General features: G+C 36.8%; 2 protein-coding genes and 1 long non-coding RNA gene across 7 annotated transcripts; 1 reads left to right on the plus strand and 2 right to left on the minus strand.

The window, feature by feature from the left end:
- Nucleotides 1–3,311: 3,311 nt before the first annotated feature.
- LOC113322769 lies at nt 3,312–6,623 on the minus strand. Its single transcript, XM_026570914.1, has 2 exons — nt 6,457–6,623; nt 3,312–6,283 (listed from the first exon to the last, which is right to left on the minus strand). The coding sequence occupies exon 2, from the start codon at nt 5,908–5,910 to the stop codon at nt 4,369–4,371; it is 1,542 nt and encodes a 513-aa protein (XP_026426699.1). The 5' UTR covers nt 5,911–6,283; nt 6,457–6,623; the 3' UTR covers nt 3,312–4,368.
- Nucleotides 6,624–6,860: 237 nt separating this feature from the next.
- Nucleotides 6,861–9,396, plus strand: LOC113320740. Of its 5 annotated transcripts, XR_003346265.1 has the most exons (5): nt 6,861–7,199; nt 7,364–7,478; nt 7,835–7,922; nt 8,195–8,268; nt 8,958–9,396. XR_003346265.1 is itself a non-coding variant. In XM_026568632.1 (4 exons), the coding sequence occupies exons 2-4, from the start codon at nt 7,392–7,394 to the stop codon at nt 9,134–9,136; spliced, it is 354 nt and encodes a 117-aa protein (XP_026424417.1). In that variant the 5' UTR covers nt 6,864–7,163; nt 7,364–7,391; the 3' UTR covers nt 9,137–9,396. The 5 variants fall into 5 exon arrangements, 3 of the variants coding, with proteins under 3 accessions (XP_026424417.1, XP_026424418.1, XP_026424416.1); XM_026568632.1 differs by lacking the exon at nt 8,195–8,268 and having other exon boundaries at nt 6,864–7,163; XM_026568633.1 differs by lacking the exon at nt 8,195–8,268 and having other exon boundaries at nt 6,867–7,199; nt 7,838–7,922.
- A 529-nt stretch (nt 9,397–9,925) lies between these two features.
- Nucleotides 9,926–11,880, minus strand: LOC113320741. Its single transcript, XR_003346266.1, has 2 exons — nt 11,336–11,880; nt 9,926–10,841 (listed from the first exon to the last, which is right to left on the minus strand). It is a non-coding gene; the product is annotated as an uncharacterized LOC113320741 (long non-coding RNA).
- Nucleotides 11,881–22,577: the final 10,697 nt, after the last annotated feature.

Genomic DNA, 22,577 nt, shown 5'->3' on the forward strand with positions numbered 1-22,577 from the left:
GCCTAGTCCTGCTTTTCTTTGTACGAGTCATTATGTGGTTGAGTTTAACCGACGATCAAATTTTTACGAATCGACAATTAATCACGATGATAATTTTTTTTTCTCGCAGGAGGGGGAAGAGTTCGGCTAGAGGAGGAGAGAGAAGAAGAGATGTTAAGAGAAACTTTAGAAAACTGATTTTAGATTTTTGTATTAAGGGTATATAGGTAATTGAACTACCCATAGGTACCCCTTATAAGGTCACCCAAGATGGGACTATTGTTTTGTATGCCTAGAAAGATTTAGGTATGCCCAAAATCAGGATTCATTTCTAATGTTTAGGGTTTGAATGTGGGTGGGTTTTATTGGGCTTAGAGAAAAGCTATTATTTCAGATCATGAAATGAAAATGAGATTCTGTGCTTATTTTCGGTTGGACGGTCATGGGTCTTTTTCCAGGGCGAGCTGTTTGATTTGAGTAGCAATGTTGCAATAGGTACTTTGTGTACGGTTTGTCTTTGAGTTGGATGAACTTCTCCCTTCTATTGGGTTGTAATTTGCTTACTTCCTGTAAGCTTTTTTCTTTTTTCAATGAAATACTTGATGTTTGCCAATCAAAAAGAAAATAAAATAAAATAACTGAAGCCAAAATGACTAGAAATAAATATTAAAAAAAAAAGACAAAAATGTGTGCACTACTCATGTTTGAGAATCTTGTAGAAATTCTTCCAGCTTCCAACAACAGATGTTAGTTTGTTTTATTTTGCAATGAATAAGGAACCTGGAGACTCGAGGATTGTTAGTTCTTAGAGCAACTGCAGTGGACGACTAAACCCAAATTTGATGTCGAGTGGGCTGGTGTAGTGGGACGGAGCATCGATCAAAATTTGATCAAAGAGTAAAACTCGGACCAAATTTGGTCGGCGATTAAGACCATATCCAAATATAGTCGGGCGTTTATATAATGTCCGCCTACCCGACGGGCGTTGGTATAATGTCCGCCTGTAACCGCGCGTTCGTAAAGTTAACGCCTGATGCAGGGCGTTGGTATAATGTCCGCCTGGATGGGACGTTGGTATAATATCCGCCTGAATGGGACGTTGGTATAATCAACGCCTGGCATGGGGCGTTGGTATAATGTCCGCCTGGATGGGGCGTACGTAAAGTTAACGTCGGACACCCAGGCGTTGATATAGTCATGATCCCAAATTTGAAAAGTTTTGAAAACTTTTCTTGGGGCGTTGTCTTTATCAACGCCCCATTTTTTTTTTTTTTAAAAAATTTTTGAACCCGGGCGAACGTATAATCTCCGTCCCACACACCAGGCGTTGCTATAGTTCACGCCCCATACAGGCGTTATCTTTATCAACGCCCCATACCAGGCGTTATCTTTATCAACGCCCCATGCCAGGCGTAATCTTTATCTACGCTGGACGATGAAGCGGACTTTATATCAACGCGCGACCAAATTTACTCGTCACCCGCTACGCCACAGGACGGACTAAACCCAAATTTGATCTTTTTTTTTAGTCTTTGGTCTTTAGTTATGCTCGCACCACTGTGGACGCTCTTAGCTCTTACAGATATACATGATAACGTAGTAGTCAGGTCTCTAAACATTTTTGCAAGCCTTTGTGCAAGAGGGAGGCCATTTTTAATATTGACTACTGCCACCTTCACCGCGACACCTGAAATGACAATTCGGAGTTACAGACGAACGATTAAACAATGTTGTGGTTTAGAGGCCAGAGCTTTCAACAGAAATCGTGAAATTCTAAAGAAAACATAAAAAAGTGATAATGCTGTTGTAAGGATTAAAGGAGAAGAACACATATCTGCAGTAATGCTAAGAATGTATGTAAAGATAAATGGAAGCTATCAGGCAAATTTTATAAGACAGCAGAGGCTGCAAGCCTGCAAGGCTGACCTGCCAAATGACGTTGCTGAACCACACAGAAGTCGGTCAACAATTCAGGACACTAACAAAAGAAAAATACTTGTTGAAGTATGGTAGTGCTAACATCCTCCAGCGGAATCCCCAACTAAATTAAATTGGTTTATTTGGAGATGAAGCATGTTCAACCCTTGCAGTATTTTCAATGATTTCTAGCAGCCCTTTGGATAGGGAAGATATGCAATTAGAAAGCATTCATGGAGTCGTGGAAAAAAAAATAGTCTAACATTAGCAGAGAGTGATCTGTAAGCATCACCATCTAACCTCTTTCTTCTAGTGATAAACTATACGGATTCAATAAGGTAGCTACAGATACTGTACAGTACTCAGCAAACATTTTGCGGAAAACACGTAATCAGCAAGTATCAATAGATTCAATACCTTCAAGTGGTATATATGCAAACACCTAACTTCAAAAACCCTGCACGCATAGCATGAAATGGAAGTCTAAAGTTGTATATGTTGTACAGTAAAACTGCTGAACTATTACAGTATTACCTGGTGTACGACTCGCAAAAGCGCAAACTTGACCTCCAACCCGACATCCAGATTCAAAAGTTCTATGTAAAGGTGAGTTGGAAATAGAAGAAGCAAAGAATGTTATAGTTGGGGCCATGACTTTGCTGCATGCAAACTGACTAGTACAAAAAGCTTAAATATTTGTTCTTTGCAATCAAATTTCTACATATAGGAAACTGAACAAGGGAGCGATGCAGGTTTCTACTCAAAGTATAAAGAACCTATAGAAGCTTAAAATTTATAGAATCTTAAACAGATACAAAGAACCTATAGAAGCTTAAAATGTTATAGAATCTAGAAGAAAGGAATCACTTAAAGATCCCTAACAACGAACCAGTAAAGAACAGTTGCAAATGAACAAGTTCCAAATATAACAATAGCAACAACTGATATATAATCAAACTAAGCCCTACAATACAAGTGCAGCAGGTACAATAGCGTAACAAGTAGTTAGAAATAGTGGCATCAAGTCCCTGACACAGTCAGCTGGTACCTTAGATCACAACTTTTTATTTTATTTCAAATTTTGAGTTCAGATATGTTACAGTTGAGGCAATGGACTTTGCTGCAAACAAATTGACTTGCAAAAAGACTGGAATCTTTATATATCCAACTTCAAAGATACAGCCCAACAATACCATACACTGGAATCGGATAAAACAATACTATTCCCTATACAATTTAATACTAAACTACCAACACCTAAGATTTCAGTGGACATGTTCAAATTACAGAGTAACTGAAATAAGATCACATATAGATCCCTGCAGTATAATGTAACGTAACAGATAATACGACAATAGACGAATGACACAAGAGAACAGTAATTAAGAGTGACACCAAAATAATCTACTTGAATATAAGGGGTAGTCAGGTAATTTATATTAAAAATGGTGGGCATTTAGCACATGTTGTTATCCCTCTGCAAGGACCATAGCATTGATGAAATGATATGAATCTATTTCATCATCTGATGATAAAATATGTCATCCTTCCACAGAGCAACAAAAATAATCAAATAATTTTTTTTTCCAAGAGTGAACCACAAATGGTTCAACTAGAATCAGGCACACACCCACATATACAAAGACGCAAAAGAAAAAAAAAAACAAAAAAAAAACTCATCATTCCACCGCGAATCAAACTATTAGAGAGATGAATTCCATGGGAATAATGTTCAATCAAAAAGCATATATATATATAGTTAGAATGACAAGTGAGGATCTAGTGTGTGCCTACCCAGGAAAGAATTGGATGAAACCAAATTTACTAAACAAATGTGCAACTAATACAGCTAAATAGTGTAGAGTTGCTTGTGACCAATTTTTCTACCTGGATAGCTAAAGAGTGTTATCATCTTTTACGCTTGACGTCCAACTAAAGCCTGATAGGGCTTATACTTTCGCTGCCATGAGGAAATTCGTCTCTTCAACAACTTGAGTGCCTCCAACTCCTCCATCCCAAAGTTTCTAGAAGGAGAATCATCAAACTTCAACTCAATTGGGCACAGATCATCAAACATTTCTAAATCAGATTTGTTCGCTTTCATGATGGATGTCGCACAGGTATCTTCTGAAACAGGCTGTTCCACAGAGTGGCGGTTCTCACTAGGGAATGATGTTGGTTTATAAAAGACCAATGACTTTATCATGGAAAACACTAGAGTTTTCGTCCATGTCATCATCAAGAGAAACAGCATGGGAGTCCGGTAACTCAGCTGAAGAGCCTGGCAAACCCATAATGTTGGCCACTCTCATGATCTCATTTCATTGGTGAGTTAATAAAAATTCATTTTCTTCATTTTTGTCCGCAGCTGATGTGCCCATCTCCTTTTCTACCTTACGAAGATTGACTAGAACCGGAAGAGGAAGCACTGGTCCCAAAAGATCATCTCCAGGTTTCACTTCTTGGGACTCCTTATATCTTCTCGAAGGCTTCCTCAATAAAAATGGTGGCAGCTGGGGAGACTTCGGAATATGTAAGAAGTCCATGGGGGAGTTCTGGATAAGAAGAAAACCCTAGCTGTAAAGCACTGATGGATAGGCCAGTCCACATTCTACTTACAGCAATCTCATTTATGCTCATTGGAACACTAACAGAAGTTAAAATCTTAACAATATCAGGCAGTGAACCAATTTGATCAACACTAGCAGCCTTCAAATGGTCGTGCAAATATTTGTACCTTTCATGAGTACATGACTGCGAACAACCAGCACCCTCCTTCATGACTTTTGCAAGAAGATCACCATGTAAATAAGAAAGGAAATAATCTAGTTCCAAATACTTTTTTTTCTTACAAGTATGATCCATACAAAAGTCTTCATCCGGTGATTCGGCTGGTTCCAAATGCTCTATTGCAGATGGTTCGTCAAACTCCCAAGAAGCATTGTACATCTGTGACTCAATCTTCCCAGAGGGCAACAACCTAATGAGTCCAAAACTGCAGCCAACACCACGTTCAAGATGGATGTTTAAGAGATCTTCAGTGATGACGCAGAAGCCCGTGATTTTTCTCTTAGGACGCCTTGCATGTGATAACTTCTCTTGTATGAGGCAATCACCACTATAGCATCGGGAACCGGACAAAGATAGATACGCAGAATGCCCCCATGCATATAAGGTGTGGCATAAATCTGCAACTTTAGAAGCCACTGATTTAGGTGGAGCTGGCACAGGAGGCCCATAGAAGAAAAAACTAAAGTCATCATCCAAAAATGACCCCAGCAAAATGACAAAACCAGATTGAGTGGCCCATTGATATTTGTCACGATCTGCCTTGGACCTTAATTCAGAAAGTTCGAACACCTGCATATAACTTGGTTTATCATCAAGATTGTGAATCCATTGTAACACAGTAGATAGTGGCTTTCTGGTGTCTATGAGATATATGCCATATTTACTTGCTATACAGAAATTTAAACCTCCAGAACCGGCTCTACAAAATGCAATGAATTCGTCAGGCTCGTGTGTGTCAGCAAACAACTCAATCTTTGCTAGAACGCTTGCAATATACTTGTCATGAAACCTCCCATCGACTTGGTAAACAACATCTGAACAAGCAATAAAAAAAAGCAGAGGATGCGAACCAAATTCACAACTCAACCATCTTGTATCTGAAGTTAATGTACCCGAATCTGAATCCTTCCATTCAACATCTAAACTAGTTCTTTCAGGTTCGGGACCCCAATCAAATAAGATCAGTTCACCACTATCTAACAAAACAAGACTTTGATAATTCATAAGTGGACCCCAACAAGCATGAAGAACAGAAGCAGAGAACTGCTCGGAACCCAAGTTAACCAATACATGTTGATGTTGTTTACGATCCCAGTCAATCTTAAACCAATGGACAGAGTGGGTTGTACAAGCTGACAAATAACCTAGAGTAACAACAGAAGGTGGTGGTGGAAGATACTTATGAGAAACAAAATCAGCAGGCTTCCAAACTGAATTAACCATAATCTTAACAATTCCTCCAAACTCACATTCTGATTTACCATAGATTGGTGGTTCTCCATCTACTTTTAGGGACAATTTAGCATACCCGAGTGTCTGGAGTTTATCCCCAGTAGGGAAGAAAACCAATCATTGTCAGGGCATTTGATAAAACCGAGATTGTTGTTAGCAGAGAAATCATCAGACTTAACTTGAGTAGTAGATGGAGATGGAGATACTGTTCTTCGGGTTCCAGTAGAAGGGCTAAATAGAAGCGGACCGACTGTAGATTTTACTACAGATTCAGGTAAAAGAAGAGGCGGACAAAGGACAGAGCCGATGGGGAAGTGCGCTTTATATCCTTCAGAGAAATCCATGATGAGTTAGAAAGATCAACCTGAACAAACAATACAAAACCAATTGTGAGTGTTGGACTTTGAATTTAAGCATCTGGTACAAAATAAAATCTCAAAGAAAAAAAAGAAAACCTAAAATCATCAGAAAAATGGAACCCAAAATTTTAGACAGTCAAAAAGAGAAAATGAATCCCATATGAAAAAACCAACTAACCTGATCTTGAATCTTGATGATATAATAACCTTCTCCAACTAATTTTTTTTCAAGAAGAAGCTTGTACTGAATCTAGGTTTTTTGTAAAAACAAAAGAGGAAAAGGAGAGTGCGAGAGTGGAGTACAAGAGAACACTCGTTCTATTTAAGTTGGGAGTTGATTCAGTTGACCAATTTGGGTCGTTCATTTTGATGTTGTCTTGAGGCCTTGATGCGTAATGCGTGTACACGTTTTCTTGATGGGCTTTGGCTGTTGAGCTTCTACGTGTCCATCAGGACATGTATAGGGCGGTGATCCAGTACCTATGACATGATATTGTTTCTCTTTCAATACTATTGGGTGGACAAGTTTTTTTTTCTTTCGCGGATTCATTAATCTCAACCGTGATAAAGAAAAATGAGCAAACGTCAGAGAAATTGACTAACTCTGCAACAAGGTAACAAGTTAACAACCATGTGCGAGTCTGACTCAGTGTAACCCGCCCACTGAGTTGATCCAATTCATACCAAATCTGCCCTCCCTAGTCAGTTAGGCTAACTGCTCTGGTTAGGTTAGGTTAATCCGGTTGTCCAAAAAGTAAGAACTCTCTCCAACTCTTTGCAGACAGTTCTGGATCAATTGCGCCAAAAGTAAGAACTTTCTCCAAGATGCTCTGGATCAATTTTGATGATGGAAGATGGTTTTAACTCAATCAAATTTTAAGCCAGGTGTTGTTCCTCTCGATGTGCATGATTATTCAAGAGGTACTTGTTTGTTAACATAACGGAAAATGAAAACAGAAGCTCGAGAGTTGAGATGAACTCTAGTTTTCATGCTCTAACCATCTTTTGTGGTTATCACATTGTTGCTTTTCGTTGTCTTCAAATTTCATTTAATTATTTGGATGTGTTTTTGTTGATATATTTAGGATATGGATCGATAAATTCTTTTTAAGAATGTCATATATGGAGATATATAACGAAGAGATCAACGGTTTGCTAGCTCCCGAGCATTGTAAATTACAGATTCGCAAAAACATTGATGTAAGTATCTCTGTTGTTTTTTGTTAGCAGAGTAAGTAGAAGAATAATAGACAAAAAATGAGAACGACAGCTAGTCTATGTCGTGCAGTATTGGAGTTGCTCAATAAGTGTTTGTGGAAATGCCTCAAATTAGTTGTGCTATCTTATTCGCCTATAAACCAAGGGTAGGCATAATCTTCAGTATACAAGAGGTTATATGCCGATTAAAACAAATGTAGGAGGTTAGGTGTCCTTGGTGATTTATTTTAAACTCAACTGGGAGTTTGACTTAATTGCATCAAGGTAATAGAATCATTACAGTATTAATCTATAATATCACTTAATTGTGTAACATATGGATTTTACACATATATTAGAAGGCTTGTGTACCGCTAAAGAGGGACTGGTTAACATGGAAACTACTCCACGACAGAGTCTCAACTGTTGACGTGATGCGGGATTCAGGTATTACATTGGTTTCAAGTTGTTCTTTATGTATCGTTCACTCCCATTTAGAAACCAGTCCCCATTTGTTCAGCTATGCCGCTGCTTTGCTTGAGATGGCTTAGTAGAGTATTTGAGGTAAAATTAGTTTGCAACACATTTCAGAAACTTCTCATAGATATCAGGAATTTTAATGGCTCGTCGCAGTCGTAGCTTAGATAGTTTCTTTGGTTGGTGTAGTCAGTTAATTGCCTGTGGCAAGTCAGTTGTTACTCCCCTCATTCAATCAGCAGGAAAACATATTTGGCCCACAAATTTTAATGACTGCAAGAGGAGGATGAGAACGTATTGATTTTTTTTGCACAAGGTATTGTACCGGTACTTGTTATTACTTCATTCTAGTTGTTTAGAGATTAGAGATAAATCTGTTTTTGAGACTTCTAGAGTTTCATCATTTGTCAAGAGTGTTAGAAGGTGAAACTGAGTGTTTAACTAATTCATGGGATTTTTCATCAATGGGGAGAAGTGTTGAGCTCCAATTGTCATATTTTAAGCTAAGACGAACCGTTACAATCTATGGTATTTGTCAGTAATGGGGCGAAGTGGTATCGAGTGTTCATAGAATCTCTTTGCCCTGCCCTTTGTACAGGTTTTGATAGTGCCATATTTTAGTGCTTAGAAAGATAACAAATTTGATAAGTCATGTTTTTCACATCTGTCGGAAGATTTCCACTTCTTTTCTATGCATCGGCAAAGGTATAGAGATGTTCCCCAAGCTAACCAACATAAATAGTGTGAAGCATCTGTTATCCTTTGGCATATATGGAGGGGTCGTTGTCAGGTTGAATTTGAACATAAACATCAAAAACCTACAGACACCATTATGCACATTAACCACTATTTGTCACTTTTGGCACAAAACCACAGTATCCATAACACACTTCGATATTCACATACTTACATAACATCACTGCATTCTGTTCATCTCAGTTGATTATAAAGAGTATGATATTATATTTACAGATGCTTCGTATCATAATGATCGTTATATTGCAGGTTGTGGTTTCATTCACTATGATAAATCCAGAAAACATGTCAGGCGCACAAGGAAGGAAATGCAAGGCCACGTCAGTAACCCACTCGGAAGCGATCGGCATCTTGTCAGCTATCAAATGGGAAGTACACCATTCACTCCCTCGAATTCTTTTGGTATCAGACAACTTATCTGTGGTTAAAGCTATAAATGGGTCTTCTGGTAATCTCGACTGAGATACTGCTAGTATAGTACATGACTACTTATTTCTGCTTCAACAATGTAGTAACTGGCACTGTGTATATGTTCCTAAAACTAAAAATTTATGTATTAATGCAATAGCTAAGTTTGCTGCTGTACATTACGAGGTAGCTCAAGTGCAGACTTGGTATATATCGTCAAAGAGTCTGTCTTGTAAACTCTTTAAAATTTAAATAAATAAAAAGGACCCAACTTATATTATGCAAGCGTGAAGCGTGTTGAAAAGATATCCAATGTATATTATGCGACCTTGTTAAAGAAGTACCCAATTTTTATTATGGGACCGTGTAAAAGAGGTACCCAATATATTTTTAGGACCTTGTTGAAGAGGTACCCAATTTATATTATGGGACCGTGTAAAAGAGGTACCCAATATATTTTTAGGACTGACCGAAAAACTATGCACACATCTTCGAAAATGTTGAAGAAGAAGTGCTACCGGAATGGAGTGGAAGATTAACTAGTACAACCGCTGCCACTGTGGGAGGGCCGACCGAAGAACTTCTCATCTACAATGGTAAGAATCAGGTAAGTACTGTTTGTATCTAGTCAATGATGATAGTTGGTCATGTAGATGTATTGTTTCTATCTAGTCACGCCCTAGCAAGTTCTGTCTGCCCTAGCAAGGAAATCTAACAATCAGATAAGTATAAATAATCTAGTGGACCACAAATTGTCAATGAAACATAACAACATAATTACGGAATACACCTGCACCAGTAATATATCAAAAAGCAACAAGTAGTTTACGTATGAATGTGATTCATCAAATACTTGCATTTACATTCCAGTCAACTTGGTTTCTTAAAACAATATATACACCATAGTTCTCGTTCATGGTTTGAGGTACCAGAATGACATGATATACTCCGGCATGGCAGTACCCAAAATCGCGGATAAGCAGTTTTATACCTTCGGGATGGAAAATAGGCTTTAAAACCTCAAGCAAAAAGTTTTAGATTTATCAGTGGTGCTTTGTTTTTCTAGCTCAACTGAGTGCTTAATCATCAAGTGAAAAGAAATACACAAGGCACCAGGTCAAGCAAGTAGGATAGATTTCTAAACATTTGATGAAATAATTCTAACCTTCTCAGCCTTTGCAGCAACAGTTGCAGACTTACCAGACAATTCTTCTCATGCAGCAACAATGAAAAACTAGCTGTTAGATCAAAATAGAGAAAGAAAAGGAAATCAAACATCAAGATTTTTGTAAGAAAAGTAGACTTTCCCGAGAATGTAGAACACGCCTGATCAGAATTATGGAGGCAACTCCTATTAAGACCTACATCTTAACTGTCATCAAAGCCTGAGCATTGGAAAAACAGGTATATCTTATTGAACAAAAATGCTATACATCGTCAAAGAGTCTGTCTTCTAAGCTCTTTTAAATTTAAATAAATATTTTCAACTTCAAAAAAAAAAGGTACCAAACTTATATTATGCAAGAGTGTTGAAAAGATACCCAATTTATATTATGCGACCTTGTTAAAGAGGTACCCAATTTATATTATGGGACCGTGTAAAAGAGGAATTCAATATACTTTTAGGACCGACTGAAGAACTATGCACATATCTTCAAAAATGTTGAAGAAGAAGTGCTACTGGAATGGAGTGGAAGACTAAATAGAGGGTAGTTGTTGGAAGTCCTGAAAAGATGGCATGAGAGAAGTCAGTAATTGAATGCTTTTAACAAACAACACCAGGTACCATCTCCTCTTTCTTTGAAGTTATGAAAACATCAATCAAAGGACAATGGGAATTGCAGAAGGCTAATAGAAAGTTTTATCCAAGAAAAATGGAAGAGCGGACATCAAACCTTTATTCATGGACTATAATGCACCATTAAAAAAAAAACAAACGAAAGAAATTAAATTTTTGCACAGCCTGAGCAACTGAGCCGTATAGTATTCTGAAATTATTCAGAATGGCAACAAAAGATAAGAACAAAATGCGAATCGAAAAACAAGAGATAAAAAACAAAGAACTAAAACAACAAAATCAAAAAAAACCTAGATGAGATTGATTCTTCTCATATATTATCACACAAATGTAGCTTCTTTGAGATTAATATATAAGCAGTGAAAAATCAGTACTACAAAATTAAAATCGTTGTAATCTGTAAAGACACAGAGTTGTCTACCTTAATACCCAGTTGCTGGATGAAGTGTTTTGTTGTTTCTTCATCGACTTTCCCTTTTGCGCTGGATATGCATAGAGGGATCACCTCCCTTGGACCTAAATTGCAGAAATCAAGCATCAATTTTGTGAATTAGACTAGTAGTTATTCATCTTAGAACAACTCTATCTAACTTCTTCAAGGTAATCAACACAATGCTTCTTCTTATGCTTGAAAAAATCAAGGTTACTGAAAGTAATTTAGTCCAACCACCAATTTGCAATATTTCAATCAGGATTATTACTTGTACTTTAATCACAGTGTCTGATGATCAATTCATTCATGCATCCACAAAATATTCGAATTGGGAATTTCAAGTAAAAAAAAGGGGGGAATTGAATTGAAACAAGACTGTCATGTAGTTTCTTAAATAATCGATCCATAATGATTTCTTTGATAGCAACTTCCTGACTGTGAACGCGATGTCTTCCATGCCATACGAAACTGAATGAACCTGATCCAATTTGTTTACCATCATGATATCTCTCGATTCTGTAATCAAATTTAGAAGAGGGTTCAAACCGGATAACAAGATTTTATAACTCGACTAGAAAGGGTGGATAAATAGGTTTTGTGAACTCAGCGGGTCACACTGAGTCAGACTCGCACATGGTTGATCCTCAGCTGGATTCCATCGATTCTGCAAGTAGGTTAATTCTAGCATGTCATTCATCCACTAGATTTCTAGAAGATAACCTATTTATCTCATTACTCTGTTCCATGGCTGATCCTCAGCTGGATTCCATGGATTAGTAATATATAATCATTTTATTTTATTACTATGTTTCGTACTTGATTCTTAGCTGAATTCCATGAATTAGTAATCAATATTCACTGATCGGGCATCTGGGCCACCACCAAGTAAGCCCCGAGAAAATGGTGCAAGTGTACTTAGAAAATAATGCACAAATGAGCACCCGAATGCACGAACGAGCATTCAAAAATATGGACGAACGAGGAAACCTATGCAAAATAGGGGAGGAAAGATAATATTAATAAAATAATAAAAGAGGGGCTTAGAGGACCGGGAACGCCGGCCGACAGGTCATGCCGCCGCGGTTGGCCCCACGCCTTTCCCATTATTTTATTATTTTTTCTAATCTCATGAAAACTCCTTCATTCGAGCAAATTTCCTTGTTTGAGCAAAACTCTTAGTTTCTCCATATTTTCCTTCAAACGATAAAAAAATAATAAAAAATAGGGAAGGGAGTCATGAGACCGGGACACCTAGCCAGACGGCCATGCCCTGGCCGTGGCCAGTTCCACACCCAATTATCCCATATTTTCTTATTATTATTATTTCCTTCATCTCATGAAACTCCTTCATTTGAGCAAAAACCCTAGTTTTGCATATTTTCTCAAATATTGCTCAGACCATCAAAATGCCAAAAATTCAAATGGTCACATGACCGACTAGGCTACTCAAGGTAAATATTAAAATACTATTATTTAATATTCTCAAAATATTTGTCACGCGATAAAATTTCTACTTGCTCATTCGAGCAAAATCTAGAGTTTCAGTCAAGATTAAACTCTTCTGAAAATCCAAAATATTGCTCAAACGCGCACCAGAAAATACCAAAATTCTCAGGAATGTGACACGGAAAATATGGTAACACGGGCATGCCACCTTGACCGACCAACGTCGGCCCTTAGGCTTGCAAGAAGCCGGTCCCACACTCTTTCACAATTTTGACCTAATTAGCTTTCAACAGTTCATATTGGGTTCAAACTCTTTCCAACCAATTTGGAATTTGCTCAATCGACCACCAGCTGGTCCCACGACCACCAAGGGACGGATTTACACCCCTTAGACGGTCCCTCATCTTTCCATAATTAGGTTTTATTACCTAACGCTCGGACAAGCACTATTTTAATAAATGATTAAACCAGCATTTAATCATACTTTCACCAACTGGTCAACAAAGGACTTTGGTACATGCTCGCTCGAGCACCTGGATGCTACATGGTTGGCCATCATCCCATCTAGTCGGTCCCTCCTTCACTCAGTGATTATTTTTTTAGTAAATCATCAATTGATCAGCAATCGATCAAAATTAGGGTTTCGAATGAATGCTTTGCAAATCCTAATTCTGAGCAAGTTTAAACACTAATAATTTTATGATTGATCCAGCAATCAATATCTTAATTAATTATATAATATTCGTTCTAGCTACCAATATTTTAACTAATATTTTATTTGGTCATGCCACCAATAATTCATCAAACAACAATATTTGCTGAGACAAGAAATATTGATTCAACTATCAATATTCCGTAATTTTACTCAGACGAGCAATATTTGATCTGAGTATTAATAGTGATTCAACTATCAATATTCAACAATTCATCATACGAGCAATATTTGCTCAGACTATTAATATTCATCATGTTGATCAAATTATCAATATTTATTCGAGAACTGTACGTCCCAACAGACATGTTCAGTCCATGAACCATAGAGCATTCATCAACCATGCTCGACTGAACAATATTTAAACTCATTGTCTAATCAAGTCAACAATTAACTAATTAAATACACGTCTGTCCTGCAGACTCCACAATCATGAGACATTGATCTCACACACTTCTCAGCTTCCGTCCTACAGATCGACCCTCTTCCCTCTTTGTGACCGAATTGACTCTGGAACGACCATTTCTTAGTTTAGGTCGGAGTCCTACAGATTGATCTCTCGAACTCAAAGCACTCCCGTGCAGTGCATCTTTTTGAGGTTATGCAGTTTGCTCGGTTGAGGAGTCTCCGTCCGCACAGTCGTCTCTCCACTTTCTGAAAAACCAGCAAATCGTTTTTCCCCATCAACACCTCCACAATGGATGCATAACACAGTACGCTATAAAAGGAGGCATAAAACATTATGCATCCACTAATTTAAATATTCAACCAATAAAATGTTGTATATACTTAAAAAAAATAACATTCTAAAAAAAAAAGTGATACATAACGAATTACGCAACCACCAAAAAGGATGCGTAACGAATTTGTCCCTTGTACCCATATTTCTCTGTCACTGTCATGGAGATTCTGAGTTTTTCTCTTAAACATCAAGTGTATACGGGTAGTTATATTCTTCATCCTAGGTGTAATCTCACTAAACTTATTTATACTCTGCGGATGATGTTTTGGTTTTCTTAAAGGGTTCTTTATCCACGACTTCTTCTTTTAAAATTGATCCAGATACTTTTAGTAATATCTCTGGTTTAGAGGTGAATAAATATAAGAAAGTCATTTTCTCTTCTTCAATGCATCTGCAAATTCTTAATCATATTACTCCCTTCGTCCTAGTTTAGATGCCAAAATAGGATTTTGCACAAAGATTAATAAACACAAAGAGAATAGTTTTTTTCCACAATTACCCTAGGTTAGTATTTAATATTCCCAGTTTTTAGATGTCTAGGTTTTTGTTGTTTAGTTGGAAAAATTAAAATTAGAGGAAATGTATAGAGAAAAGTATTTAAGAGTGTGTCTTGAAAATTGAAATACACAATTCTCCATGTTATGGCATGATTCCAAGTTAGGGGCAAATCAGGATAAAAGGTGGAAAAAGATGAAGTATGGCAAGTATTCTAGGACAAAAAAAATCCCCAATTTTGGCATCTAAACTAGGACGGAGGGAGTATCATTTTTCTGGATCGTAGTGTTGTAATTGTTAGAGCACTGCTCGGTCAAACTCGCAAGCGTTGCTATCTCAATCTTGTTGTCAAGTTTAGTTGCCATAACTATAAGTCTTGATTTCTAGTCTACTCATAGCTAAGTCTCGGACTAGGATAGATAGAAAGTGTAGCTGAGCTCTAGACTCCATGGCGATCATCATACAAAGACGAAGAACTACTCAAGGAACTGGTGGAACTTCATCGACTAAAAGGTATGTGGAGACTTGAACTTATCTATCACTCAAAAGTTTATCTACTCTATCTCATATATTGAGACAAAAGTCGTATTGCTATATAGACTATGATTATACACATTTTCTATTTCGAGTCGAGTTTATCTCACTTATCTATTTCGCGAAATATGTGTTGGTAAGATTTCGCTTTGGCCAAGCTCATCTTTATTAGTGACGGAAGTCATATTACTTTAAATTACTTGAAAATCGCTCTGACGAAAAATAACTTGTAAACCACAACTATATAACGTCCTCTAAGAATGTTTCAATGATTGAAATGAGAGTTTAGAATATAACCTTGAATGGATATAAACATTATGTGATAACTCATACGTGTGTAAGTCCTTATTCCTTGAACCTAAGTATGTGTACTTTGCTTCTCAGGAAAACCGGAACTGAAGTCCGCGTACCAGTACGCGTACTGTCGGAAGTTCACATCCCGTAAATTTGTGCTGGAGCTTGTGAACTGAAAACAAACTTATTCCGGGTAATTAAGTCCGCGTACCAGTATGCATAGTTAAGTAGGTTAGTTTCTCCAAACGGTTATTCGTGAACTTAAACTTGTATAAACTAAGGAATGCATACTTGCAAACCATGGCTATAAAGTTCATGAATTGATTCGAGTGAATCAAATCGTTTTTGCTTCGATTGTGTCTTATATACTTCTATCAGACCTAAGCAATTGAACAACTCCCAAACTAGTTCTCTTGAGTCATTTGAACTAGGTATGGTGAAGATGAATATGCTTGATATGAAAGTGCTCATATGGCTAACCATTTGGTTAACTATTGTTGAACCAACTAAGTGTACATGTTTGGGTATGGTTACACAAACCTAAATAAACGTGCATTTCATTTATGTGTAACAAGCTAAGTTCGATCTAACAGTTGAAAGATATTATCTTGAATCTAATTAGGTTTTTATCTAACGGTGAATATTCAATGCTTTGTTACCAAGGTAACTTAGATTGCAAACCCTGATTTGAAATATAATATAAAGGAGAACTCTATCAACTGGGAAACCTAATCCCCATACCTTCAGTGTGATACTAGTTGTATTAGATAGAGTCGATTCTTCTTTAACCACAGGTTTCTATCAAGACCCTGTAGGTTAATGACTTGAAGACTTCATTGGGATTGTGAAGCCAGACCGATACTACTTCTCTTGTAGTTGTGTGATCTGGTCTTGCTGTTTCTATCGTGTTTGAGTACAATCGTAAGATTGGATTGAGATTGATTTTTCCGATAGGCAAGATATAAAAGAAGTCACAAACATCTTTGTCTCATCGTTTGTGATTCCACAATATCTTCTTTCGCTAGTCGATTAAGATTATTGTGAGGTGATTGATAATACTGAGTTGTTCTTCGGGAATATAAGTATGGTTTATCAATTAGTTCCTGTTCACCTTGATTTATCAAAAGAAGGAACAAAAACTCGTAGGTATTTCTGAAGGAGACATATTTATCTATTACCGTATACTTTTCCGTGTGATACAAATTTGTTTATTAAAGTCTTCGGCTTTGGGTCGTAGCAACTCTTAGTTGTGGGTGAGGTCAGCTAAGGGAAATCAAGTGCGTAGTATCCTGATGGGATCAGAGACATAAGGAGCGCAACTATACCTTGGATCAGTGTGAGATTGATTGGGGTTCAACTACAGTCCAGACCGAAATTAGTTTGTAGTAGGCTAGTGTCTATAGCGGCGTAATACAATGTGTGTTCAATCTGGACTAGGTCCCGGGGGTTTTCTGCGTTTGTGGTTTCCTCGTTAACAAAACTTCTGGTGTCTGTGTTATTTCTTTTCGACATTATATTTTGTTGTATAATTGAAATATCACAGGTTGTGCGTTGAATCGATCAATTGGGAAATTCAATCTTTGGTTGTTGGTTGAAATTGATTAATCCTTGAACATTGGTCTTTGGTACCGTTCAAGTGATTTCTCCTGTATTCAATTAGACTAGCATATTTGCTTGAGTAAGTATTGAATTGAGAAAGTGAGATATAACTCTTTGATATACTTTCATTAAGATTGAGTCTGACTGTCTAGTTGATTCTCTTAAAAGTATATTGGAGTTTTCCCATACAGATTGCTAAGAGAAATATTGGGTGTGGTTGTTAGACCCCCGCTTTTTCAATTGGTATCAGAGCAGGCAAACACGTTTAAAGACCTTACAAGTCTGTGTTTGTAGCGATCTAACTATATAGACAAATGTGTTGTCTCAATGAATACACCACCAGATCCAGGGATTTCAGAATTCTCTTCCATGACTGATTTAATTAAGTCTGTCGGGGAGATTCTATCTAAACCACCACCAGGTTTAAAATCCCTTGAAATCTTCTCAGAAATAGAAAAGAAACTTGAAAGCCTATCTTCTGATGTTGATCTATATCTCCAGAATGAATAAGAATCTCTTGGCAGGCTAAATCAAGTTATGATGAATAATAATGTCGAGGTTAATATTGATTTGTTAATCAGCAAGAGCAGTGCTCCTCTCCTGTATTCTGTTAGTTGTAATAAATTATACAATTTACAAGAAGAGTTTAAATCTCTGTCATATGAGTATATCACCTCAAAGCATGAAGTATTTCATGACCCAATTCCTAATACCCCTTATCAAGTTAGTAGTATTGCCTTCATTCTTGAAGAAGCCAGGACGTCTTCTCTTATCAAAAAACTTTCCATGTGCAATACTAAAAACTATATGCATAAACTGTTTTCATAAGTTGGAAAAACAAAAATCAGAAACTCAATAATTTTTGGGTTCTCTTAAAGCTTTTTGATAGACTTATAAAAATAATTTTCTGGAAGGCTCTCAACACCACAAGATGTAAGAGTTGTTGGAAATAATCTCCCTCTTGGTGTCATGATGTGCAAGATTCAGTTTTGTACCTACAAAAATTACTCGAAACAAATATATGTTGAGCTATCGCTCATTATCTGTACCAAACGATTCCTTCACTTGCACATGTGTGGTTCGCATACGTCAAACCCAGAACCGCTTCACGAACAAATCTCGTTTCTAAACGTGTTGGAATGGTTCATATGACACACAAAAAGGGAAAAGAATCGTTCACTTCACATTCTTCTTTGGTTCTTTCCAGTTCGAATACGCAAAAGAAACCAAACCTGTCTCATACCTTAAGTTCATCAACCCCTTGTTTCTTAATCAAATCAAATATTGTTTGTGTATTTGAATTCAGGAGAAGCTTGTGAATATTGGGTACAAGATGGTTCTTATTTTTGAAAAGCGTTTGGAGTTCTGACATTAGAAACAGTTCAAGAACCAAGTAAGTTTTTCTTACTTCTTCTTGTATTTTCATCCCCAACTATGGAGCATAGAAGAACAAGACTTGCCGGAAGCTCAAGTCGAGAAACTAGGGATGAGTCTTTATATGATCCCAGTATTTGTGCCAGATTCACCAACCCTGCTGTTCGTGTACTATTTTTAGAGTATAAGAACAAACAACCCGTCTGTGAACGATGCTGTGATGCTTCAAAAATTGAAGTAGATGGTCTGTATGATTTTTTCAAAAATCATGCCTGGGGTATAATTCACAGATCTCTGGGGACTGTTCGGATTAAGATGGTTGCACAATTTTCTGCTAATATCCATGAGGAAAACTTTACCAATTGCTCTTTCAAGACTATTGTAGATCGCTTTCTTATTGGTTATCTTCTAGATGTGTCTGTTGGGGGAACTAGATTTCCTCCTCCTGAGAATGAAAGATTATCTTCAGAAGTGTTGTCTGATCGTATTTTTAATAAAGACCTTTCTCGGAGTGATGGAAAAATGAATGCGGAGTTGGATTGTTTCTCAAAATAGCTTCTAAACTTATTGTGGAAAACTTGATGCCGAGCAAAATTGACAATAATTTATGGACCAAGGGTCTCACTGAATTTATCTATTATATTGTTAAAAGGATGAGTATTGATTTTTGTGGACTTATTATTGATCAAATGATAAGCGTGAAACACACATCAAGAAAAACTCCTGGCGTTCCTTGTCTCATCTCAAGGATATGTGCTCACTTTAAAGTTACTCCTTTTGGCTCTGATGTTGGTGGACCAACTGTTCTGAGTATGTCAAGCATTGAGAAGATGAGGCATCTTGCAACCAGAAACTCTGCAAATACTTCAACTATTGCTGAGCTCACTCGTCTTCAGGAGGAAAATGAGGTTCTCAGAGAAAAGGTAGACTATGCTGAAAACGCTTGTCCAGAGATGATAGAGAAGTTTTATGAGATCGGAAGAGACTATTATGGGAGGAGTGATTAATTTCTGAACTGAATATGCTATTGTTTGATTATCTGTTAAAATTCTTATGATGAACTACTTTTAACTGTTGATTTATTGGCTGTAATAATGTTCATGTTTAGCTTTGAATGATCTTTCAATTAAAACTGTTAAATGTGTTAGTATCATAAGAAGTACAGATACGTGTTCAAAAGTTATCTTTATCATGTTGATACGAATGTATTGATAAAAGATAGAATGAACTTTTAACAAACAAAAGTTAAAGCCTTTTATGTCATTAGTTTGATAAAAGAAAGGATAGAACTGTTGTTTACGAGGATTATGTTTATTGTATGTCATTGTGCAAATAGTGATGGAAAACAGAATGAATCCTTGTCTATTCTGCTGTATTGATCTTCCCTGATCCATTTTTTATGCAAATATTGTGTGGCTCCGTAAGTTCTCTTGTGTGAGCATTTCCAACTAGATTAATCATGAATTCTTTTGTGGTTAATTTGGTTGAGTATTCCGATTAAATTAATCATGGGTCTTCTTGTGGTTAGTTTAGTTGAGAATTTTTGGATACAAAATCATTTCCTTTGTGATTCTTGGTGTCCAAAGAAATACTTCTTCTCTTATGAAAGTAAGGTCCTTCTTGTTGTTTTTTCGGGAATGGGGGAGAATTCTTAATTGAACTTGTGCTTAATTACTAAATCTTTGTGTGGAGTGCGGTTGTGGAATATTATAGGGGTTATCTTGTATCTTTATAAACTCCTTGATGAATGCATTTAGCTTTAGCTATATGATGGCATCTAAAAAGTTGATATGTGCTTTCTTTTGGTCATGAAATGTCTCTACGGAAATTTCATTAGGATCCCACTAGTTTTCATACCTTTGCCAATTTTATGATAAAAAGAGGGAGAATTAATGTGTAGTTCACACTACAAGTACATATGGTTTTCGGATCATTATGTAAGGGGGAGTGGTTTCCATGTGAGATGGAGTATTGACTAAGGGGGAGTGATACATACCACCATAGTATTGTTGTCGAAGTTGTGATATAATTGAACTTTGATAATGTGTAATAATACTATGACACTGTGTAACAATGATTGAGAACTCTTGTTTTCTCATTGTTATAGCTACGGATTTTCAACAACGATGATGCTAAACTTACAACCTTTGGAATCACTGGAGTACTTGGAAGTGACGAAGATTTCGAGTAATGTTGAAGAACCAAGGAGATCATGCATGTGGAAGAGAAGCTACAAAAGTTTTTTTATTTATTTATTTTGTATTCCATATATATTGATAGTTTTGTCACTAAAATTGACAAAGGGGGAGATTGTTAGAGCACTGCTCGGTCGAACTCGCAAGCGTTGCTATCTCAAGCTTGTTGTCAAGTTTAGTTGCCAAAACTATAAGTCTTAATTTCTAGTCTACTCATAGATAAGTCTCAGACTAGGATAGAAAGTGTAGTTGAGATCTAGACTCCATGGCAATCATCATACAAAGACGAAGAACTACTCAAGGAACTGGTAGAACTTCATCGACTAAAAGGTATGTGGAATCTTGAACTTATCTATCACTCAAAAGTCTATCTACTGTATCTCCTATCTTGAGACAAATGTCATATTGCTATATATACTATGATTATATACATTTTCTATTTCGAGCCGAGTTTATCTTGCTTATCTATTTCTCGAAATATGTGTTGGTAAGCTTTCGCTTTGGCCAAGTTCATCTTTACTAGTGACGAAAGTCTTTTAGTTTCAATTACCTGAAAATCGCTTTGACGAAAAATAGCTTGTGAACAACAACTATATAACGTCCTCTAAGAATGTTTCAATGATTGAAATGAGAGTTTAGAATATAACCTTGAAAGGATATAAACATTGTGTGATAACTCATACGTGTGTAAGTCCTTATTCCTTGAACTAGAGTATGCGTACTTTGCTGCTCAGGGAAACTGGAACCGAAGTCCGCATGCTGTCGGAAGTTCACATCCCGTGAATTTCTGTTGGAGTTTATGAACTGAAAAAAACTTATTCCGGGTACTTAAGTCCGCGTACCAGTATGCGTACTTAAGTAGGTTGGTTTCTAAAAACGGTTATTCGTGAACTTAAACTTATATAAACTAAGGAATGCATACTTGCAAACCGTGGCTCTAAAGTTCATGAATTGATTCGAGTGAATCAAATCGTTTTTGCTTCGATTGTGTCTTATATACTTTTATGAGATCTAAGCAATTAAACAACTCTCTAACTAGTTCTCTTGATCATTTGAACTAGTTATGGTTAAGATGAATATGGTTGATATGAAAGTGCTCATATGGCTAACCATTTGGTTAACTACTATTGAACCAACTAGATGTACATATTTGGGTACGGTTAAACAAACCTAAATAAACGTGCATTTCATTTGTGTGTAACAAGATAAATTTCGATCTAACGGTTGAAAGATATTAGATTGAATCTAATCAGGTTTTCATCTAACGGTGAATATTGAATGCTTTGTTACCAAGGTAACTTAGATTGCAAACCCTGATTTGAAAGACTATATAAAGGAGAACTCTAGTAACTGGGAAACCTGATCCCCACACCTTCTGTGTGATACTAGTTGTATTAGCTAGAGTCGATTCTCCTTGAACCTTAGGTTTCTATCGGGACCCTGTAGGTTAACGACTTGAAGACTTCATTGGGATTGTGAAGCCAGATCGATACTACTTCTCTTGTAGTTGTGTGATCTGATCTTGTTGTTTTTATCGTGTTTGAGTACAACCGTAAGATTGGCTTGAGATTGATCTCTCCGATAGGAAAGATATAAAAGAAGTCACAAACATCTTCGTCTCATCGTTTGTGATTCCGCAATATATTCTTTCGCTAGTCGATTAAGATTATTGCGAGGTGATTAATAATTCTAGGTTATTCTTCGGGAATATAAGTCCCGGTTATCAATTGGTTCCTGTTCACCTTGATTTATCAAAATACGGAACAAAAACTTATAGGTATTTCTGTGGGAGACAAATTATTTATTACCGTAGACTTTTCTGTGTGATACATATTTTTT

This window comes from Papaver somniferum, chromosome 11 (genome assembly GCF_003573695.1).
Source record: "Papaver somniferum cultivar HN1 chromosome 11, ASM357369v1, whole genome shotgun sequence".
NCBI classification, from domain to species: domain Eukaryota; kingdom Viridiplantae; phylum Streptophyta; class Magnoliopsida; order Ranunculales; family Papaveraceae; genus Papaver; species Papaver somniferum.

What these genes read in the sequence shown, in the direction of transcription:
- LOC113322769 (XM_026570914.1), bottom strand. Translation starts at nt 5,910, where the DNA reads ATGGTTAATTCAGTTTGGAAGCCTGCTGATTTTGTTTCTCATAAGTAT.
- LOC113320740 (XM_026568632.1), top strand. Translation starts at nt 7,392, where the DNA reads ATGTCATATATGGAGATATATAACGAAGAGATCAACGGTTTGCTAGCT. An exon ending in AGATTCGCAAAAACATTGAT is followed by an intron (nt 7,479 to 7,834) that starts GTAAGTATCTCT and finishes CACATATATTAG; the next exon opens with AAGGCTTGTGTACCGCTAAA. An exon ending in TGACGTGATGCGGGATTCAG is followed by an intron (nt 7,923 to 8,957) that starts GTATTACATTGG and finishes GTTATATTGCAG; the next exon opens with GTTGTGGTTTCATTCACTAT.